Source organism: Mesocricetus auratus, unplaced genomic scaffold (genome assembly GCF_017639785.1).
Source record: "Mesocricetus auratus isolate SY011 unplaced genomic scaffold, BCM_Maur_2.0 Super-Scaffold_100004, whole genome shotgun sequence".
Taxonomy (NCBI): domain Eukaryota; kingdom Metazoa; phylum Chordata; class Mammalia; order Rodentia; family Cricetidae; genus Mesocricetus; species Mesocricetus auratus.
In genome coordinates, this window is record NW_024429189.1 from 56,695,304 (window position 1) to 56,719,745 (window position 24,442).

A 24,442-nucleotide genomic window follows, 5' to 3' on the forward strand; every position below is an offset into this window, starting at 1 on the left:
GTTTATATGGTGGATTATATTGATGGATTTTTGTAATAGAGCTTGATGTTGAACCATCTCTGCTTCCCTGGGATGAAACCTACTTAATTATGTTGAATGATTGTTTTGATGTGTTCTTGGATCCGATTTGCCAGTATTTTATTGAGTATATTTGCATCAATGTTCATGAGGGATATTGGTCTAAAGTTCTCTTTCTTAATTGTGTCTTTGTGTGGCTTGGGGATCAAGGTTATTGAAGCCTCATAGAAAGAGTTTGGCAAAGACCTTTCTGCATCTATTGCATGATTTAAAATTTACATATTTACATAATTTACAAATTTACATAAAACATATTCATAAATAGCTTACTTGCTCATTGCCAAGTGTTAGCAAAGAGTCAAACTGAAATTGGTAAAATGTCACTCATTGTATATTTTCCTTATGATACTACAGGGATATTATTAACTTGAAGACCCAGCTGCTTTACCCATAGATAGCTTTTCCATAAACACTACATAAAGATTTTAGCTTTGTCATCTGTGATATGAATTCTACATCCATACACAAGCTAAAGCCAAGGAAACAGCTGGATGAAAAGAAACCCTTGAGTGATTGGATCAGACAATGATAAAACATGACAGACAAATAAGTTAATTTACCCATCATTATTTAGTGACAAAGGAAAAATATATAAATGCAATGAATAAACAAAGCATAGAGAATGTTGCTCATGAATGAAAGTGTCATAATAAAATTCAGTATTTCATATAATGTTAAAACTTAAAATAAAAGGAAATATCTTTAGAGTAGTAAGATTTGTATTATCCAGATCCTCATTATTTCCTATTGCATAGATCAGGTACTTTATAACCCTAAAATTAAACAAGCCTTAGGCTTTGATTATAAAATGGATTAATAGGAAGTTCTTTTGAGAAAATCACATAAAAGAAATGATGAAATAATAAATGTACTAGGACAAGTTAAATATTAAAAAAGTTTTCCCAGAAAATTGCACAGCTGAGAAGATAAATTTAGTCATGAGGCTTGTATTTGCATAGCCAAAGCTCATAAGAGATTTTGTTCACTTTTATTTGCAAAGTAAACTGTTTTATTTCATTGGTTGCAGTAAGACATAGTTTCAGTTTGAAGTGCTTTCCTACATTTTTTGTCTTTTTAGTTTTAAATTTAAATTAGAAACAAGGTTGCTTCACATGTCAATGGCAGCTCCCTCTCCCTCTCCCTCCACTCCTTCCACACTCTCCCAGCAACCCTCTATCCCTTCTCCTCCAATCATCACTCCTTTCTCCAGGGAGGGTCAATCCCTCCCTGGGGGTTGTTCATAGTCTTTCATTTCATCCAAGGCAGGGCCTAGGCCCTTCCCCAAGAGTCCAGGCTGAGAGAGCATCTTTCATTGTGGGATGGGCTCCCAAAGTCCATTTGTATGCCAGGGATAAATACTGATCTACTACCCAAGGCTCAAGAGATTGCCTAGGCCTCCTCACTGACACCCACATTCAGGGGGGTTTGGAACAGTCCCATGCTGGATTTACAGCCATAAAATTGGGCTTCAAGAGCTCCCTCTTGTTCAGGTCAGCTGTTCCTGTGGGTTAAATAAGCCCATTCTTGAGCCCTATGCTCATCAATCCTCCCTCTCTGTCACTGAGTTCCTTTAGTTCAGCTCAGTATTTCGCTGTGGGGTTTTGCCTTTGCTTCCATCAGTCATTGATTGAAGGCTCTGTTTCCCAGACTCTCTGGCAGTGGGATTGTAGGCTGGCACTCCCCTGATCTATGTCTAAAATCCATATATGAGTGAGTATATACCATGTTTGTCTTTTTGTGACTGGGTTACCTCACTTGGGATGGTTTCTTCTAGGTAATTGCTTTAGCCCGTATACCCACTCAAAACTATTTCTATTCCAGGTAGCTTTCTTGGAAAAAGAAAATCAAATTAGGTCGAAAGTCGAAGGGAACAAAACCATCAAATATGGATATTAACTAAATCTCATTTTTATGTCTTATGTTCTATTTAAGATGCTCAGTAACAACTGATACCATCATTTCTTCATTACAGCAATTTCTAAAGTGTAATTTATAAAATTCACAACAGAATCTACAGCGTACTCATAATTTATGATCATAGTGTTCATCATACTATCTTTTAGGGTCAGTACTAATGATCCAACTTTATTATTAAACAGCAAGTATGTTTATGCACTGAGCCATCTCCTTAGTCCTTTAAATACAATGTTTTAAAAATTATCAGAAACCATTACCATCCTTCTCCATATTTTCCTGATGGCAGTTATCATTTCCTTATTCCTGAAAGTGTATACCATAGGATTGAGCAATGGGGTAAGGACATCTGTAAATACAAACACATTTTTCTCAAAAGGGAATGCAGATGTAGGTTGTGCATATATTAATATACAAGGAATAAAGAAAAAAGCTACAACAGTAACATGGGATCCACAAGTAGACAGAGCCTTGCGTCGTCCTTCAGAACTGTGGCCTCTCAGAGAGAACAAAATGACACCATAAGAAATAAGCAAAAAGGCGAATATAATGATGCAGATAGACCCACTGTTGGCAAACACCAAAATGACAAAAATGTGAGTGTCAGTGCAGGCAAGCTTTAGCAATGGGAACAAGTCACATATGAAGTGATCAATGACATTGGGTCCACAGAATGGCAATTTCAAGGTGAAAACAATCTGAATGATAGAATGTAAGAATCCTCCAACCCAGGCCACACCCACTAGAATTCCACAGAGCCTCCTGTTCATGATGAAGGAGTAGTGTAAGGGTTTGCATATGGCCACATAGCGGTCGTAGGCCATGGCCGCCAGAATGATGACTTCCACTGCAGCAAAAAAGTGCACAGCAAAGACCTGTGTCATGCAACATTCAAAGGAGATGGTTTTTGTCACATAAACCAAATCTGCAATCATCTTAGGTGTGACAGCAGAAGAGACACATGCATCCAGGAAGGATAGGAATGCCAAGAAGAAATACATAGGAGAGCCCAGCAATGTAGGACTGTACACAATGGTTACCACAATAATCACATTACCCACAATGGTTGCAAGATAGATTAATAAAAATAAAACAAATGATATTTTCTCAATTTGGGGGTTCTGTGAAAGCCCCAAGAGTATAAACTGATTGACAAAGGTCTGGTTATGCATGATTCTCCAGAGTACTTTTAAAGAAAATATATGAGTGCTGTAATTATAAGGAAAATATATATTACAATTTACAATAAAGCATCAAAAATGTGGTGAATCTTAATGGAAATTTATCTTGATTGATTTTATTACAATTGATATCAGAGTACTGGAAAGATTTTTTCAAATATATCATTAGAAATCACATAGAATTGAGGTAAGAACAATTAAATATGTTAAAATATTCACAATTGTTAATATTTACAATAAAACTTCTGTGACAGAGAAACACAAGTTTGAATTTTCATCTTTTTTCAATCTCTTAATGTTTCTTGAAGTAAAATATTGAAAATCAACTGAAAATCATACCTTAACAATAAATCAGAGTATACTTTATTGATCATAGAAGAAGAGATCATATGTACTTTGAAAACTGTGACATTTTAAGTTGTGTTTCAAAACATGAAGTGTATTAGACTTTGAATCAAGTAATCTGTTCTTCATAGTACAGAAAGTTCTCTACAAGAGAGTAACTGCCACTAACACGATGATAATACAGAACTTGTTAAAAGTTAATTTTAATTTATCAGTTTGCACTGTGTCTAGAGCTATTGTCATTTTGATTAAATATGTGTCAAAATGTGTGACAAGCATAAAATTTTAACTAAAATTTTAAGTTCAAAGAAACAGGATGTCTAAGTTTGGATTATAAGAGCATCTATGTGCAACATCCATGTCTTCTCCTGGGAATCACCCAGGTACAGAATAAGATTTTTTCAAAGCAATAAGAATTTCAGGGTGTATGTGGTCTTTGTACTGTCTCCTTCTGTCTATAAATGTATTTCAAAATATTCCATTGTCATGTGTGAATTAGGCATTTTAATAAAGGCAAGAAGGTAAAGGATGGACACCTAAGAGATGAAGACTCGATCTCAGGCATGAAAATTATATAACTGGAGAGGAGAATCTTAATTGTTAAATTATTTTACAGTCTGAAATTTTATTACCTGACAGATATTTATACAATTTTACCTTGTTTGGAAAATATAATCCTGTGAAAATGTAATTTCACATTCATATAAATTTAGTATAAATGTGGTCACAAAAAGATTACTTTCTCAACTCCAATGATTATAAGGGGAATCCAATTAGATAATGTTAAATATTGCTCATAATATGGCCCTTAAAATGCTAGAAGTAATCCACTCACATGTAATCTCAGCTGTTTGGGTCATTTAGACCAATATTCCAGCTCTTGTTCCCAGGAATTCACAGCATTAAAATGTAATTTTATCTTCTCCTGAATATAACAGAAATATTTTATTAAATGTATTTTATGTGGATATCTGTATGAGTATACAAGCATAGATATAAATGTATATTTACATATATGGTACTAAATATCTGTGACTAAAATGCTAATGTATTTATATAGAGAAGAAAAGAGTCATGATTTTAATGACTGGTATTAACAAAGAACATATACAAGTGCAATTACTGAAGAAAAAGTGGAAGAGGAAGAAGAAGGAGGATAGAAATAATGTATTTACATACCTATACTTGAAACGTCATGATATTCATAGGATGATTCTTCACTTGTATCTACAATATGAACTCCTTTTCCAGTCATAAGCTGTATAAAAAGAAAAACACAATTAAAAAACCCACTCTATTGATAATCAGTCTACCACAAGATCCTAGGCATATACCCAAAAGATGCACATTCATATGACAAGGAAATCTGTTTCACTATGTTCATATCAGCATTATTTGTAATAGCCAGAACCTGGAAGCAACCTGGGTGTACATCAACTGAAAAGTGGATAGAGAAAATATAATACATTTACACAATGGAGTACTACTCAGCAGAAAATAAGAATGGAATCTTGAAATTTGCCAGCAAATGGATGGCCCTAGAAGAAACCATCCTGAGTGAGGTAACCCAGTCACAAAAGACAAGCATGGTATGTACTCACTCAAATATGGATTTTAGGCCTGAAACAGGAGAGTGCCAGCCTACAATCCCCAGCCAGAAAGTCTGGGAAACAGGGAGGCCCCTAAGAGAGATATGCATGGTAACCCAGAGAGTGGGAACAGGACAGAATCTTCTGAGGGGATTGGGAGCATTGAGGGAGGGGTGAGTAAGCTGGTAGAAAAAGAGAGTTTGAAGAGGAGGGGAAAGGAGGACATGGAGGAGCAGGAAAGTTGAATTGGAGGAAGAATGAAGGAGAGAAGGATGAGAGATACCATAATCGAAGGAGCCATTATAGGTTTGAAGAGAGATCTGTTACTAATGAGAGATCGAGAGGCCTAGAAGGATGACACCAACTGGTAATCAAGCAATAGTGGAGAAGCTACCTTAAATGCCCTTCCCTATACCGTGATGGACAACTTCCTTATGTGCCATCCTATAACCTTCATCCAGTGGCTGAAGGAAGCAGAGGCAGAAACCCAAAGCTAAACACTAAACTGAACTCCTGGAACCCAGCTTCAGAGAGGGAGGAGTGATGACCAAAATGCCTATGACTTGGTGGGTGAAACTCACAGAAACAGCTGACATGAACAAGAGGAAGCTCATAAACCCCAAACTGATTGCTAAGAAGCTAGAATGGAAGTGATCCAGACCCCCTGAATGTGGGTGTCAGTGAGGAGGCCTCAGCATCCTTTGGGATCTCAGGCAATAAATCAGCATTTAGCCCAGTCATCCAGATCGACTTTGGGAGCCCATTCCATGTGGAGGGATACTGTTCCCGCCTGGATACATGGAGAAGGGCCTAGGCCCTGCCTCAGATCATAAGACAGACTTTGGAAATCTGCCATGAAGGGCCTCATCCTCCTTGAAGAAATGGAGTGGGGATTGGGAGAGAGGTTGGGGGAGGGTTGAAGGGAGTGGGAGAGGAGGGGAGGGAGAGGGAGCTAGGTTTGACATGTAAAGCAAACTTCTTTCTATTTTAAAATAAAAAAAAGATAAAAACAACAACAACAAAAAAAAAGTTTATAAAAGAAAAAAACATGCTACATGACCGCTTTGTTAATGGATACGGCAATAATGTTTCAAAGTAAAGTAATATGGTCATAATATAATTTACCAGTTGTTATTCTGTGCTAATCCAGAATGGACAAAGAACTGCATTGAGTAAGGATATCAGTGGTCATGGAGTCCTTGCATGAAGTATTAGAATGAAACTCAGCATTTCTTACATGACAATGACAATACATGGAAATTAAAAAAATCGCTCCAGATAATTAGGATTATTTTCTCAGATCTGTGCCTTTACTTTTTTCTATAGAATGGGTCTCATTAATGTTCCTCAATAGCCAGTCTAGGACCATTCATAGTTCTTTTGTGAAAATTGTATGTAAGAAGAAATATAGGAAGAGATGCTGCATTGAGGAAAAGGCAAATTCATACTAGGATGCAGATCAGGGATAATTATATCTAATTGTTGCTTTTCCATAACCAATTTTGCTAAGCATTTTCTTTATAATTAATCACAATGTCAAGTACTAGGTTTTATAAGCTATGGTAGAATGCAGAGGAGTGAATACATTAATTCTTAATTGGTAATAAGACATTAAAGCTCTTGTCCTCTCTCACAGACACTCTTGTTTTTAACAGCCTTCTTCTACAAAAGACAAACAAACAAACAAACTACAATAAAGCAAAACATATCAGCAAAACTGAGTGGAAGCTTCAAAAAGAAATAAATGACAACACTAACAAAAATGAAATAAATGTTAGCTTAATCTTTTATGCTTAATAAGGTGTCCAGTTCTGATTGAACTGATACTTATTCTCCAGAAATCACTTTTCTAAGTGTTTGATTACAAAGTCAATAACTATTAATAATGTATAGTCACTAGGGTTTATTATTTTATCACACATAGAACATAATAAGCCTAAACAGAAGCTGTATTCTAAATTATTTCTATAAAATACAAGACTCATAGTTAGAAATTGAGTTAAATGCACGCAAAAATATCTCATAGCTAAGACTAATATGTCCTTGTTTATTTCTTATTAAAGCACTGTGACAGTGTCAACAGAAACTCAGTAATAACCTGAATACTTCTGTTCTACTTATTTGAATTAATCTAAAATGAGAGTAAATGCAATGTTAAGGGACATCTAAAGGTTGTTTTTATTCAGCTATGGGAGTACATAGGAGGAAGCTGATAAATGAAAAATACATGTTATATATGAAATTCTCAAAAAAAAATGAACATAACATGTGTTTTAAGTTACAAAACAGCTTCTTGTGTAGAAGTTACATGACTGAACAGACTACCAGATCTCAGACTTTATGGTACATGGAAATGAATGGATTTGGTGAGGTTTGTTGCAACCAGGTTGTATACAAGATCATCAGTCTCCAGGGTCATGGTGTTGTGCTCCCATGCCACCACACCCAGCCAAAGTCATTGCTTTTAATCTTATTCTAGAAAGCATAATTCAAAATAGCTGTGACTATTGTTGCTAACATTATTTTAAGGAGTGTCTACATAGCCACAGCAGGATGAAATACTGCATCAGTCAAAAGAGAAATGACTTTCTTACAGTCATATTGTAAAGTATTTCATTAAAGTAAAATGAATTCAGTCATTCAATCCATTTAGAAAACATATTAGAAATCATTCCAGATTCCTACTTACAGTTTTAAAATAGTATTCTAGTTTCCAAATTGTACTCTGAAACTAAAATGAGATGAGGAAATTTTGCAATATAATACGATATCTGTCAAGAAATACAAAACTGTCAACAATGCTGAAAAATAAGAAAAATGGAAAATATTCATAAGAAATATAATATGAAAATAAAATGTAATGAATCACTAACTTCATACTAGTATGAATAAATTGTTTAAATATGAAAGATGAAGCATTTTAATTGTTTGCTAAGTGATAAAAAAGGCAAAAATTGAATGTCCACTCTTAGGAGTTAAAAATATCAAGACTGGAACAGTAAATATGGTATACTTCATTTGTAACAAATACTTTGCTATTATACAACTATTCGAATTTAACATCAACTAAAGTCCACAAAACAGTTTTCCTTTGAATTTATGACAAAGGATTTGAACTTTATAAACCATCCACCACATTAACAAAATAGGAAGTAATGGGATAATATAACATCATCACACAGTTTTTCATTATGATATTTCTACAAAGGTCCATATCATTGACTCAACATATTTTCATTTCTAATGCTCTTTGAATTCATGTCCATATTCTCCTGTGTGAACTAACACACTTTCTTTGTGTTTCCCTTGAAATATCACATTTTTTCAGAAAAGCTAATGACAGCAGCAACAAATCCACAAATAACAAATAATCTTTGTTAACTGTGTTTTGACAGGACATTTAAAATTATTAAGTGTATATATGAGCAGCATGATTGCCCCTTTTTCTTTTCCTTTCTTTTCTTGTTTTGGTTTTTCGAGACAGGGTTTCTCTACACTCACTATGTACACCAGGCAGGCCTTGAACTCACAGAGATCTGCCTGTCTCTATCTCCCAAGTTCTGGAATTAAGAGTGTGCACCACCAATGCGGGGCAGCATGATTGTTCATATGAAAAATTACTTTTAAAGATGTTCCAAATAAACAAATGCTGTCATTTAAAAAGATATCAGTACATTAAAACCCTATTTGAAATTGCTTCAACATTAGATGAATTGCACAAATACATGATATTATTAATCTAAGATGTATTTTAAAAGATTTATTTCTTGTGTTTATAGCTAGGCAACTTCCTGTCTTCAGCTCTGTGAAATACATGCTTTTCAGATTTTTAATCATTTCTCTCTCTGCTCCATGTTGCTCTGCTGCATTCCCTAGATGTTTCAACTTTACTTATATTTTTTTCCAGTACATAAGGGATGGGATTTTTCTCTGATCTCTTCATGTCCTTCCTGGAGAGTTCTGAAGCATTTTTGATATCTTGGTTATTCCGTTTGTCTTAAAAGGCAGGCAAGGTCAGGATTACCAGCAATAATTAAGTTCACAGCTTCAACCACTCAAAATACTGGACAGTTCTGAGGTAGAAACCTCAAGCTTATTGGAACATTGGGGGACACACTCTCACTTTGTGATATATAGTGTCTGTCCATAGAGCATGTGGTAATGTGCATTTGTGGAAATAAGAGCATTTTATATGTGATATCAACAAAAATCTGAGATATTCACTATGCTCCTAGTTTAAAAATCTATATAAAAAAACCACAGAACATACTATATTCCAACCCCCAAATCACTTTTGTATATACTAGTACACAAGCTACCATGTATATAGAAAAGGAAATAAGTATAGCAGGGAAATGTAGAGAGATGAAGAGAATTGAGAAAGGGACCAGGGAAGGAAGGGAAAAAAGAGTTTGTCCTCCAGCAAGTGCAATTTGAGCACTGTGGGCATTTGACAATTATTAATAGTGAAATGTTTTTCTCTGGGCTCCTTAAGTATTGTTCTATTTGCTGTGGGAACCACTGACTTTGGTCACATCTTATTCAATTTCAGGAATCTGAGCAAAAGAATTTATGCAACTCTCTCAAAAACAAATAGTTATGAAGTAAAATCCCAATGGTTGTATTAAGCTAACCTGTCAATAATATCCAAGATTTAAATCAATAAATCTTGATTTGGACTCACCTCTGAAAATACAAAAGTGGGGCCTATGTGTCTCATCAGATATCAGTTCTGGAAATACTCTGAAGATACATGTCTCTTCTTCTTTGCCATATAGTGTCCATCAGTCTTCCAGATTCTGTGCTGTTTAACATCTCTTCTTTCCACATTTAGGAGCAAGAGAACAGCCCTAGCAGTGAGTGTGAAAAACATTACCTATGCTTCTCAAGTGCTGTGTTCATCGTGACAGATGAGTAAAACCTGCATGAAGAAACCAAAATTCTTACTTCAGTGTATCCAGACTTTAAAGATGTTTCCCCAAGACATCATGAATTTGTGAGAGTGATTCCTAGTCCCCTCAGGGTTTAGAAATTGCTTGTCCTCAGGAGATTGAAAGACATCCTCGTTGGCATGTTTGCACTTAGAACTTTATTCATAATGCTTTTATGTCCATCCAATACTGTGTTGGAAATTTTTAAAATTATATTAAGGATGATTTTACTAATGCTTTTGTAAGCCAATTTTACAATGGGTGGAATACAATGTTTCTGTGCAGTATTTAACTAAAATTCCTTTTGTTACAATGAATTTTAAAGAAATCTCTCAGGAGATCATTTGCTGTTTTGGGAAAAATGTTTCTTCTTTATATATATGATTATTTTATAGGCATACAAAATAATAATAGAAATATTTTTATCTTCTCTAAGAATTTAACTGTTTTCTTTTATTTTTGCTATTTCATGACAATTCCGTATATGTACACAATTTATTATGGTTATATTAACCACATAACTGCCTCGTTTCCTGTCTTGCACTACTCCTTCTTTTCAAATACACCTTCCTATTTTAATATGTTTTTAATTAAGCATTATATTAATTATGCTTGCTCATATGAGCTTGATATAAAGTTAAGACTGGACCATTGGAAACTTAGTGTTTATACATGCAATTATATTTATCAAAATTCATTCAATTCAAGCTGTGTGGAAACTCATGAGTCCTTCTCCTTTTCCTAACAGAATTCTGAAGGACAAGTCTTGTGCTAGTGTTGTGCATGTAACCACAACCTAATGCTTTTTAAAATAAAAAATCCATATCATACCCAGCAGACAATAGCACAACTTCCACCCCTGGGTCTTATTTCTGTATTGTGTGTTATTTTGAGCTATATCTTGATCTATGAAGGGCTGAAATAGGTGTCCCATTTATGGATGAACATTGAACATTTCCATGTTCTCATCAATTAGTGAAAATCTGTGCATTAACCCTCACAAAAGAAGCTTCTCTGTCAAATGCTAAAAGCAATTGAGAAATATAAATATGGATATTTGGGAGGCTTTTTGACACCTCATTCATTTAGAAGAATAGTAGCAGTTTCTCCATAAAGACCCATGCTCTCACTAGCTATAGGCATTTGAAAAACTTTCTATTACCAAGTATGTATTACTTCCTTTAGCACATGATTCCAATGCAATCTGGAAGAGATTGAATACCCTCCAGTTATTGCACTGTTATACCAACAGGCATAGCTTGCTTGACACCTCCATGTTCTAGCACGTATAGTCCACAGCTGAGAATGACATTAGATGTCCCTTCTCCTCTTAAAGCCCACATAGTGTCTTCTGGAAATCCTATCCCGCAGAAAAGACTTCTCTCATAAACTATTAAATGTGAGCTTCTGTGAAATGAAATATCTTTAAATATTTCAAACATAAAATGGTATACAGCCTACCTTCCCCAAGGGATACATTGCAGAGATGGAAAGCATCTAAACAAGAAAAAAGCTTAGCAGAATAAACACAAAATCTTGGGTATCTACATGTTATGGCATCTGGAATATGTAATGTATCATCTGAGTTCTAAAAATGTTATTATCTCCTATCCTGTCATTAATGCCCCTATGTTTTGGCATGTACAGCCCCTAGGTTCTGCATTAGAGTTGTCATGCATGCAAAAATCTAAATCTAAAATGTGTTTCTATTTTCCAGATTGAAATATACCCTTACACCTATTATGTGGAGCTTGAGATCTTCTGTATACCACTATTGTTAATGTTCCTACATAGTCATTCCTTATAAAAGGTATCCCTCCAGCTACACTCTAAGTTTATGTTCTCTCCTATCACATAGATTCACAAGGCAGTTCTTTTGATGGATGGATTTTACCCTCAGTATGTATTCTATTATCCTAGTGAGAGCAAAGTTTTCTTTGGAAGAGAGAATTTTTCCCTACACATATTTTAGCAGCTACATTTATGTTGCTCAAATCTTTCTTCCTCTACAGAACTTTTGAGCCCTATTCACTTACTGAACCAGGTGCTCATCAATGAGTCTAGACTAACTGGTCAATGAGTTCTACCGCTCTCATATATCTAACTCCCTAAACTTAAATAAATTGCAATGTTGATCATCATTTCTGGCTGCTGTGTGAGGTATAGATATTTTTGTAACAAGTATTTTATAAGTAAGCCATCATCTAATCTCCCATTTTATTTCATTTTGCATATTTATTGAGGTTGTGGTTTGACTTTTTATAGGCTGCACATTTACTAAAGTCAGAGAATGAAGTGGCTATGAAAACAAAAATACTTTAACGGATAGCCAGAAAGGGAGAAATAGAAATTTTGAGAAAAGTGAGGCATAGCCAAGATCCCACCAACAGCAGGTCAGTAGGGATAAGATTGGAAGATAGAAGGGAAAGGATTAGAGTTGACCGTGATTGTGTGTGTGTGGTGTGTGTGTGTGTGTGTGTGTGTGTGTGTGTGTGTGTGTGTATAGTGAAATTTTCCAAGAACTATTTCTCATGTATGAAAAAGAAAACGACAAAACAGTTTGAGCAAATCAGTGTTTTGTTTCTGTTTGCTCAAGCATAGGTTTGATTTTGTGTTATTTTACAGTTGTATGCACATATATGAATTTGATCAAATCCATTGCCTCTGCTTTCACATTTATTTCCCCTACCACATGTTTCTCTCACCTTCATTTGTTCTCTTTATCAACTCATTGAGCACACTTAATGTTGTATATAAACATGTGTATGAGATGTTCTTATGTGGCTACTTAAACTTTCCAAGGCAATTAACCTAAAGGTAACTAACTCTCTCTCCTTCCCACAGAATTCTTCTGTTGCCAATGTCTCCTCAGTTAATGAGAGAATTTTATGATCTCCTCCTTCATCCATGTTGGGAGACTGACTGGCTTCCTCTTGTGCAAATGTTGTGCATGTAATCACAGTTTCCTGGAGTTCATGTGTGCAAAAGCCCTGCTGTGTATTGTAAATACTCTCACCCCAGATATTAAGTATATGTTAACTGCATTGAAAATAATTTTGTATATGTATAGTTTTAAGAATCTCTTACAGTACTAGGTTTCTATGTTTTCTTAAAAAGTCTGTAGTGGTACGTATTTCTCCCTACATCCTTTACTGTTGTGATTTGGTGTGTGTGTGTGTGTGTGTGTGTGTGTGTGTGTGTGTGTGTGTGTGTGTGTGCGTGCGTGCATGTATCTGTTTAATGTTTTATATTATCTATTTCTTGTATCATATGTGGTGTGGTTATCTTCCTCTTCTAGTTGAAGTTTTCATTTCAGTTTTCTAGGCTTAGAAATTATCATTTTTCATATCTTTTAATCATGGTAAGCTTTTCTTTCTTCTTCAATTTTAACAGATAGTTTGGCTGGGTAGAGTGCTCCAGTTTGATGGTTGAGATCTTTTAGATCTTGGAACAAATCCTTCAGACCATTCTACCTTTATAGGTTTCTGTTGAATAGTCAAGTGTTATTCTGATAAGTCTGATTTTTAAGTGATATCCATCTTGCCTCTTGTTGATTTCGATCCTATTTTACTATTCTGTGTCTTTAATTCTTTAACTACAATATGCTGTAGAGAGTTCCAATGCTGGTCCTATTTAGAGTTCTGTAGGCCTGGATGGGGATCTTTTTATCTCATTTAAAAAGTATCTTCTAGGATTTTATTGAAGCTATTCTACATTGTATCACTATTATCTTCTTTTTCTATGCCATAATTGGAAGTAAGGGACTTTTCATCATTTCCAAAAGTCTCTGAAATATTATTCCCATATATTTATTTATTTTATATTGACATTTATTGTGTGATCCAATTATTCTAATTTGTCTTCCAACTCTGATTTAGCTTGTCAGTTTTATTACTTAGGCTTTACACTCATGTTTTTAATTGGTATTTGAGTTTTTCTCTTTTTTTCTTAATTTAAATTAGAAACAAACTTGCTTCAGATGTCAATCCCAGCTCCCTCTCCCTCCCCTTCTCCCCCAACTACCACCAACCCACCAAGCCCCCAAACAATTCCCACTCTGCTCCCCAGGGAGGGTGAGGCCCTCCATGGGGGACCTCCAAAATCTGTCATATCATCTGTGGCAGGGTCTAGGCCCTCCCCCATGTGTCCAGGCTAAGAGAGCACTCTTCCATTTGTATGCCAGGGATAAATACGGATATACTACCTGAGGCCCCGTTGCCGAGGACTTCTCTCTGACACCCAAATTAGGGGGTCTGGATCAGTTCTATGCTGGACTCGCAGCCATCAGTTTGGGGTCCATGAGCTCCCCCTTGTTTAGGTCAGCTGTTTCTGTGGGTTTCCCGAGCCTGGTCTTGACCCTTTTGGTCATCCTTCCTCCCTCTCTGCAACTGGGTTCCAGGAGTTTAGATCAATGATTAGCTGTGGGTATCTGCCTCTGCTTCCATCATCCAGTGGACAAAGGCTCTATAATGGCATATAAGATAGTCGTCAATCTCATTATTGGGCAAGGGCATTTAAGGTAACCTCTCCACTATTACTTAGATTGCCAGTTTATGTCATCATTGTAGATCTCTGGAAATCTCACTAGTGCCAGATCTCTCTTCAAACCTATAACTCCCTCTATTATGATATCTCTCATCCTGTTCTCCTCTATTATTCCCCCAACTCAACCTTCCTGCTCTACCATGTTCTCTCCCCAGCTCTTCTCCCCCTGTCTTTCTCCCAGCTCCCTATCCCTTCCCCCCATGCTCCCAATCCACTCAGGAGATCCTGTCCCATTTCTCTTCTCAGGGGTACCATGCATCTCTCTCATAGTGTCCTCCTTATATCCCAGACTCTCTGGTGGTTGGATATAGGCTGTCACTCCCCTACCCCATGTCTAAAATACATATATGAGTGAGTATATACAATGTTTGCCTTTTTGTGACTGGATACCTCACTCAGGATGGTTTCTTCTAGTGCCATCCATTTGCCTGCAAATTTCAAGTTTCCATTGTTTTTTTTTTCTGCTGAGTAGTACTTTATTGTATAAATGTACCACATTTTCTCTATTCACTCTTTAGTTGAGAGACATCTAGATTGCTTGCCTGTTCTGGCTATTACAAATAACGCTGCTATGAATATGCATCTTTTGGGTATATGTCTAAGAATGGAATTGCTGGGTCTTGTGGCACACTGAAGAACCTCCATACTGATTTCCAAAGTGGCTGTGCAAGTTGGCACTCCCACCAGCAGTGGAGGAGTATTCCACTTTCTCCACAACGTCTCCAGCAAAAAACTGTCATTGGTCATAAACTTAATTTTTCTTCAGAAATTCTAGCTATTGAATTATATCTCCATACCATGGATTGGCTTCTGTATTTCACTCAATTTTTTGTTGTTGTTTTGGAATATATTCATATTCTCTTTGAGTTGTTTGAATATAGTTAAAATGAATAGTTTGAATTATTTGACTGCAAGGTCTTCCAAATCATTGTCTTTGTGTTAATTACTATTGGGTTAGTAACTTTGGAGAAATAGAGATACATGGTCTTCCAATCCTGTCCTGCTATTGTTTCTGCCCTGGAGTTGCACTTCTGAAGGCTTTATTTTAGGGAAGTGACAATAGGAGCTTCAACTCTATCCCTAATCTTCTTTTAAAAATCCTCAGATATATGTGTGGATAGACACTGTCCAAGAGTGAACACACAAATTGCAGGTATTCTGTTCTGTCACCCTCTGCTACTACTACTCTCCAAATATGGTCCATCTATCTTGAATAAGATGTAGTTAATAGGTTATTGGGTACAGGAGTTCTTAGAAGGCTGAGTGTATATTCTTAATGCTTATATGTTCTGAGGGTAGCAGAATCTACTTGGGGGCACTAGGAAGTCAGATCCTAGAGAAATATGTGTCTTACAAATTCCAAAAGAGTATACATAGTTTGATGCTTGGGAACAAGGAATTCTGGAGGAGGAATTGTCTGGAGGAAGAGCGATCTAGCAGCACTCAGATATACCAAAGATGAGAATGCCTATGTAATAAGTACTGTTATATTCATACAGCGTATTAGAAAAGTGAAACCTTAAGAGAAATGGGTTGTATATGGAGAGACAAGGACAGAGACTACCAAATGGGCAGGGAAGAAATACCCCAGAAAACTGTATCAATGGGATGGCGTGAGAATACTTAGCTTGTAGTATGTGGAATGCAAGTCTTAGAGGAGGATAGTGGGCCTCTTTATTCTCTAAGATAAAAAGTAAGTTATTACTGTCTCCTATAAGATATGAATATACAGCATAATGCCCATCTTTATACTGATAATATTCCTAAAATTAATTTTTCTATTATTTTTTAAGAATTTTGTGCAATAAGTTTTGAACATGTCAATCCTCTTTATCTCCATACTGCATTCCCTTTTCACACAAAATTTTAGTACTTCCAAGCCATAGAGAACAACTTATGCTACAGAAATATTTTTGGATATACAATCATCCACTGGAACATTTATACACACACTCATACATACACAATTGTTTTTGCACTCTCATATGTGTGTGAATGTATATGAATCTCTTCATATGCATCTACCACACTGTGTTTTGAAGGCACTGTTCCCTTGTAGTCATCTAGTAACTCTGACTTTTACAATTTCTGGCCCTCCTTGCTCAGTGATCCCCAAGACTTTGGAAGGAGGGTTATAATACGTATGCCCTGTAGAACTGAATGTTTTCCATTTCTATTCACTACATTTCACTAGGTTATGGGTCTATGTGTTTATCACCATGTACTGTTAATTAAAGCTACTCTGTTAAGGGTTGAATGTGCCTTAGCCTATGGGTATAACAGTAAAATCACTGGTGTCAGTTTAATATTTTATCAATTTAGCATAGTAAAATAGTTAGGTTCTCTTCTACATACTCTGACCTACATAACCATAAGTTCTTTGTCTTATAACTTACTATGGATACTCATATTTTATCTATCAAAAGGTTCAAAAATGCAAGTGAAACTGTCCATTAAATACTGATGTGCCTACTTTTAAAAACAAAATCAAATGGCAAGGGAGCAGATGCATTTCAGCTTCTATTTATGGCCTTCTCTCTGTATTTTTAGATTCTGGATGAGACCTGTCAATGATATCTAGAAATATATTTTTACTTTATTTTTCATTATGTTTCTTTTCATATTTAAAATACATATTTATTTTCAATATTTTAACGAACAGTGTGAATAGTAAACATTCTAATATTTAAATCTCTTCCAATTATTTCATTAGACTTGCAAGAGCATAAAATGTAAATGTCTTTAATTTTTAGACAGCAATAAGGAACAATCAATTCACAAAAATTGTGAGCTCAAAATCCAGGGATATTACTCCTATTATTAGGAATTCTCTATAGAATAATCTAATATCCATCTATAAGAATAAAGTCTAATGTTTAAGTCTGTGTAAATATTGATTTATTTATTCTTTTTTATTTTTTTTAGAATTCTTACATAGGTACTTTATTTAAGTCATTTCTATCCATTGAACTCTTCCCCTCCTCTTCATCTCAAATTTATTACCATTTTTATGCCTTCTTCAGTTATTCATCTGCAATTCTATATATATATTGAGTCAGTTAGGTATTGTTCGTACATATATGTGTTAAAGCTGACCACTTTGATTTGAATAAAATAGTAGAGTGTTTGCCCTTGGAGAAAACTGTACTCTCACTAGATGGTGTGATTTTGTAAAGTTTACCCCATCTGCATTGATATGATGTCACTGGTGGTGCTATTATTCAAGTATTTTTTAAGCAGATCTATATCTGATATTACAAGGGTGCGCCTTAACAGTCATACTGAGAAGACAAACTCTAGCAACAAGTGCCCTGGTCCTCTGACTCCTAACTTTTATGCATTCTTATATTTTTGGCTTTTTTTGCATGTGCTTATGTGTGTATTCTCTCTCTCTCTCTCTCTCTCTCTCTCTCTCTCTCTCTCTCTCTCTCTCTCTCTCTCCTCTCTCCTTTCTCTTTCTGGGGGTCCATCCTGGCCTCAAACTCACAAAGATCTGCCTGCCTGTACCTCCTGAGTGCTGGGATTAAAGGCATGTGCCACCACCGCCCGACCCTCTCCTTTCTCTTTCTTGTGCGCACATGTGTGTGTTTATGCACTTGAAGTGGGGGAAGGCACTACCAGTGCCAATTCATTTGCATGAAGACCAAGAAAAGGAAATCTAGTATCTTCATCTATTTCATGCTATCTTATTTCCTTGGACCAGGTCAGTGACTAAACGTGGAACTTGCTGGATATCTGACAGATTAGCTGTCCATAATTAAACTGAATTCTACCTGTTCCAGTAATACCAGCCATGGGTTATATGTACATTGTCATACTTGCCTACAAACATGGGCAGTGGGGATACAAACAAAGTTCTATGGTTCAGAGCACAGGCTTTTGTTCTCCAACATAACCATCCAAACTAACATATCAACTATTTTATTATGTATCAGGAACCACTATAAACCTCTTCCACATTTTCCTGATAGCATTTTTCATTTCCTTATTCCTAAAAGTATAAACCATAGGATTGAGCAATGGTGTCAAGACATCAGCAAATATAAATACATTTTTTTCCAAAGAGAATGGGGATGTAGGTCGTGCATATATTAATATGCATGGTACAAAGAACAAAACCACAACAGTAATGTGGGATCCACAGGTGGAGAGAGCTTTATGTCTACCTTCAGAACTGTGAGTTCTCAGAGAGAACAAAATAACACCATAAGAGGCAAGCAAAAAGGAGAAGATAATGATGCAGATAGACCCACTGTTGGCAAACACCAAAATGACAAAAATGTGTGTGTCGATGCAGGCAAGCTTCAATAAAGGGAACAAGTCACATATGAAATGATCAATAAAATTGGGTCCACAGAAGGGCAATTGCAATGTGAATATAATTTGTATGATAGAATGCAAGAAGCCCCCTGCCCAGGCTACTCCTACCAGAATGCCGCATAGCCTCTTATTCATAATGGAAATGTAGTGCAAAGGTTTGCAAATAGCCACATAGCGGTCATAGGCCATGGCTGCCAGGATGATCACTTCCACAGCACTGAAGAAGTGGACAGCAAACACTTGTGTCATGCAGCATTCAAAGGAGATCGTCTTTCTCTTATAGAACAAATCTATAATCATCTTGGGTGTAACAATGGAAGACACACATGCATCCAGTAAGGACAGGAATGCCAAGAAGAAGTACATGGGGGAGGCCAGAAGTGCAGGACTCCAAACAATGGTCATCACAATTGTCATGTTGCCCCCAATAGTTGTAAGATAGAGCAACAAAAATACAACAAATAATATCTTCTCAACGTTTGGGTTCCGTGAAAGTCCCAGGAGTATGAACTCAGTGACAAAGCTCTGATTATGCATGATTATCAAGAAGAAGATGAAGCAAAGTCTATTCACATTAATCTGAAATAAAGAAAAGATATCGTTTCATTTAATTTGTAATACCATCATCAACAAAATGGTAAATTATATTGCAGAATTCTTTTTATTGAATTTTATTACTTTTTTTGTTTTTGAAAACAGAATATTAGGATATTTTGTAGTATATATTTGGATATCAGGTGAAGAGAAATTAGAGTAAATTATCGAATACTTTTACACATATTTTAAATATTGTACCACAGACCATCTATGTATGATAGAAAATAAGAATAGTTTACCATTGAAGATTCAAATTTAATAATACTCAAAGGACGTTTTAAAATGGGCAACATTTGAAATCACATATCTGGTAAGCGATATTGACAATTTATCAACTGTGTCTGCTATCTGGGTTGAATGAGGCAGTGCCAGAGAGAGTGCAAAAATTCACTGGAGCAGAATCTTATCTACTGGCAGAAGAAGAAATGAGGGCACTTTAGTGAACTCCAGAAAATCCTAACTTTTTAACTGTGCTTCAAACTATGAAGTGGGAATAGAACTTCAAAATAACTAATCCATTTTTCAAGACAGAAATGGCTATGTGGGGCAGTGTGAGTCAACTATTAAGGAGTTAAAATTTTCTTACATATCATCACTTCATAATAATTATACTGTAATGACAATTAAGTAAAACCAGTGCAAAAATATTAACTGCTCAGGACATAGATCTTATTCAACAATCTGTGGCATGGATTAATGTTACAATTTTTTAAGAAAAGTTGTAAATATAATGGAAAGTTTAAACAACAAAAGGTGCCTAATTTTGTTAACAGGCTTTCTCCATCTTCTTCACATGCATCAAGAGAGTGAAGAGTGGTTTTTTTCTCAATGAGACCATCAGTTGGTCTTTATGTAGTCTTCCTATCTCTTTAAAACTTCACTGGCAGTAGGAGCATGATACAATCCCAGTAAATGAGCTAGCCTGCTGGAGCCCGTTCCCCATGGTGGGATGCCATGCTCAGTCTTAATACCTGGGAGAGGGACCAGGCCCTACTCCAACCTATTGTGTCAGACTATTTTGACTTCTCATGGGAACACTTACCAGGGAGGAAGAGTGGTCTGGGTTTGGGCTACTGGGGAGGTGGGAGGTGGGAGGAGGCATGGAGGTGGAATGAGGGGTGGGAGGGAGAACTGTGGCGGGAATGCAATAGACAATCAAAAAAGTTAAAATAAAGGAAGGAAAAAATCTTCCTTTGTTTGTGTGTTAATAAGGCATCTTGAAAAGGGCACCAGAGTAAAGGATAAACCAATTACCAGCATTTCAAAATTACTTAAAACCATATAGCAGAAATGATGAAAATAGTTGAATATAATTTAAATTCCTGAGACTTGTTTGTACATTATTTATAAATTTGAAACTTGTGTGGGGGTCTGAGAGAATGGTTCAATATTTCAGAGTACTTACTGCTATTCCAGAAAATCTGGGGCATTTTCCAGTGTACTGACATCCAACAAGAGATATCATCTTCTTCTAGACTATGTATCTACCAAGCAGAGACCAGGACACACACACACACGCAAGACAAACACCCATGCACATGCATTTAAAATAAATAAGTCTTTAAAATGCAACTTTTCTATTAAGCAAATACTATTATGTTAGAAATATTCAAATGAATTTACTATAAAATATGTTAATTAGCAAATTAAAAGCTCATCCACAAGGATTATGATGACTAAAGCAGGGTAAACAAAAGACTTCAAACAATACAAAGTCTCGAGGGATAATATGCTTACAGGAAACTGTTGCAATGAAACTCCAGAAGGCTTAAGAGTGTATTTAAGCAATAATGGAGAGACTACATTAATATTCCCTCCCTGATGATAAGGTTTGACTACCTTATGTGTCATCCTAGAACCTTTATCCAATGACTGATGGAAGCAGAAACAGATACTCACAGCTAAACACTGAACTGACCCCCTGGAACACAGTGATAGAGATGGAAGAGTGATGAGCAAAGAGGTCAAGACCACACTGGTGAAACCCACAAAGACAGCTGACTAAACAAGGGGGATCTCTTGAACCCCAGACTGATGGCTGAGAGGCCAACAGGGGACTGATACAGACTCCATGAATGTAGTGTCAGTGAGGAGGCCACAGAAATCTCTAGGATCTTGGGTAGTAGATCATTGTTTACGATGACACAGGAATGAACGTTGGGAGCCCATTCCACATCTAGGGATGCTCTCTCAGCCTGGACACATGGGGATGGGCATAGGTCCTGCCCTGGATGAAATGACAGACTCTGGAGATCCCCCCAAGGAGGGCCTCACCCTCCCTGGGGAATGATGTGGGGATTGGATGGGGGTCTGAGTGGGCTGGTGGAAGGACAAGGGAGGAGGGGTGGGAGAGGGAGTTGGGATTGGCTTGTGAACCATGCTTGTATCTAATTTAAATAACAATATATATTGAGGGAAAAAAGAGTGTATTATGGGAGGTTTGTGTGGGAAAGAAGATAGGAAGAGTTGGGAGAAGGAAAGAGAAAAAAATTTATAAGTATAATTTAAAAGACCAAACAAAAACAGAGAGAGTGAGAAAGAGAGAAAGCAAGAGAGCTAGAGAGAGAGAGAGAGAGAGAGAGAGAGAGAGAGAGAGAGAGAGAGAGAGAGAGAGAGAGAGAGAGAATACAAGGGAAACATAAAAAAACTTTCTTTAAATTTAGTAGAATCATGCTTAGATTCAGACCCCTACCATTTTATTTTTATTTTTTATTTATCGTTTTTTATTTAAATTAGAAGCAAGCTTGCTTCACATGTTAATCCCAGCTGTCTCTCCATCCCCTCCTCCCCCAACCCCCACCAACCGCCCCCATCCCCCACTCCTCTCCCCAGGGAGGGTGAGGCCCTCCAGGGGGATCTCCAGGGTCTGTCATTTCATCCAGGTCAGGGCCTAACCCCTCCCCTATGTGTCTAGGCTGAAAGAGCATCCCTTGATTTGGAATGGGCTCCAGACCCCTAAATTTGAGTGTCAGTGAAGATGCCTCAGCAATCTATGTTGCCTTGGGTAGTAGATCAGTATTTTTCCCTGGCATACATACCCCCTACCTTTTACTACGTTCTGATTTAGGTTACCTAATGCTCCAAAAATTCCAGAAACATATGGTTTCACATCTGTAAATGCTCCTAAGAGGAAGGATTGCCAACAGGACTTAAGGGGCAGCACTTTAATTTTCAGGAAGCCGTTCCACAGAGAGCACCAAAGTAGAGTAGGAGACTGCAAGGGAAACAAAGCCCTATGATATAGGTAGGGTTTTTATTGATGTGAAGGGACACTATGATCACAGCAACTCCTATAAGGAAAAGCATTTAATTGGTGTGGCTCACTTACAGTTGCAGAAGTTCAGTGCATTGTCATAATGGCAGGCATCATGTCAGCATGCCTACCAAAATGCTGCTGGAGCTGAGAGTATTACATCTTACAGGCAACAGCAAGTCAACGCAAACACTCAGTGGTGTTCTAAGCATAGGAAACTCCAAAGTCCATCCACATAATGAGGTGCTTCCTCCAACAAGGCCATATCCATTCCAACAAAGTCACACCTCCTAATAGTAACAATCTCTGTGACACTATGGAGGCCAATTACATTCATAATACAACACTCTGTGTTCATCTACAAATTAGGTAATGTTCAGCTTCTGTCATGCCTATTTAATAGGATCACTAGTTAAAAACAAAATAATACCAATGCATTTCCAATATAGCAATTTCAAAAATTTGTGTTATAATATCCACTGGAATATGTATTGCAGGGTTTTTTTATTCTCACAGGAGTTATAGATTATAAATCATTTAGAAGATGATTGACCTAACCCAAGGTCCATTGTGAAATGAATTTTCAACACTAAAATGATATTGATTGAAAATTAAGCTAAAAATAAATAAAATTTGTTGTTCAGATTTGACAAGTGCATCTGAGTTTTCTTTATGCTCTTGGCTACTACACACCGAGCAAAGCTGTGTAGAAAAATCATGTGACTCCATGTGAGTTATATGATGGATGGAACCTTCTGCTCTATCTTATCTGTACTTTTCTGATACAAAACTGTGGATTTGTCTAGGTGTAATGAAATAATGCTTTAATTCCAGCCTTTGATTATGGAGGCGTTTAAGGTCACCCTAACCTAATTTATGAGGTTGAGGCCAGCCTGGTCTACGTTAGACATTGTCAATATCTCATATCAAGATATTCTACAGATTATACATTATAAGGGATACATGAGTATTTCAGGATTATTTAAAAGCTATATAAATTATAATAATATCAGTTTATTCCAGTAATACTTTTAGAAAACATATCAGAAAGTATCTCAAAACCACAAGTATGTTTATTTTGTATTAGTAAACTTAGTCTTCAATATATATTCTAAAAACAAAATGAGATTATGATCCAGTGTGAAGTTTGAACACAAAAATATCTAAAATCCTCATAACAGGAATGATTTGTAGATAATAAAACTCTGAGTTACTAACACATCATACTAATAATGAAGCACTACTAACATGAAGACCTCAACTATGAAGCATTTACATAGTGAGTTATGTCAGAAATTCAAGGAAAAACACATGACCATTTAGTGAAATTGTTACTACATTTTATAATATAGAAGGAAATTATGAAATGGTATACATTTTATAATTTATGAATTCTACTCTTATGAAAATTTAAAAATAATCACCAAAATTGAAATCTACAAAATTAATTTTCTTTGAAGTTCTGAAAATATTGTGAGGTTTGTAGAACATTCACCATATTAGTGAACTCATATGCTGATAGTATGACACCTAACATTAATGTTTTGAGCAATTATAATCTTACCTTAAATGGTCATTATGCTGAGAAAACCCTCTCCCAACACTCATAGTCTTAAATTTCAAATCCATATTGTCATGTAAGGACCAACTGACTCTGCCAATGTTTCTCCTGAAACATCCCATCCCCTT

At 36.2% G+C, this 24,442-nt stretch overlaps 2 protein-coding genes across 2 annotated transcripts; both read right to left on the reverse strand.

Moving 5' to 3' along the window:
- Positions 1–2,228: 2,228 nt before the first annotated feature.
- Positions 2,229–3,164, reverse strand: LOC101836496 (olfactory receptor 4C15-like). Its single transcript, XM_005064989.1, has one exon. It carries the CDS (start codon positions 3,162–3,164, stop codon positions 2,229–2,231), a length of 936 nt encoding a protein of 311 aa, XP_005065046.1.
- A 15,343-nt stretch (positions 3,165–18,507) lies between these two features.
- LOC121140200 (olfactory receptor 4C15-like) lies at positions 18,508–19,440 on the reverse strand. The gene has a single exon (XM_040744912.1). The coding sequence runs from the start codon at positions 19,438–19,440 to the stop codon at positions 18,508–18,510; it is 933 nt and encodes a 310-aa protein (XP_040600846.1).
- Between the last annotated feature and the right edge of the window lie 5,002 nt (positions 19,441–24,442).

Bases quoted from the DNA above. Each gene is read 5' to 3' on its own strand.
- LOC121140200 (XM_040744912.1), bottom strand. From the start codon at position 19,440: ATGCATAATCAGAGCTTTGTCACTGAGTTCATACTCCTGGGACTTTCA.
- LOC101836496 (XM_005064989.1), bottom strand. From the start codon at position 3,164: ATGCATAACCAGACCTTTGTCAATCAGTTTATACTCTTGGGGCTTTCA.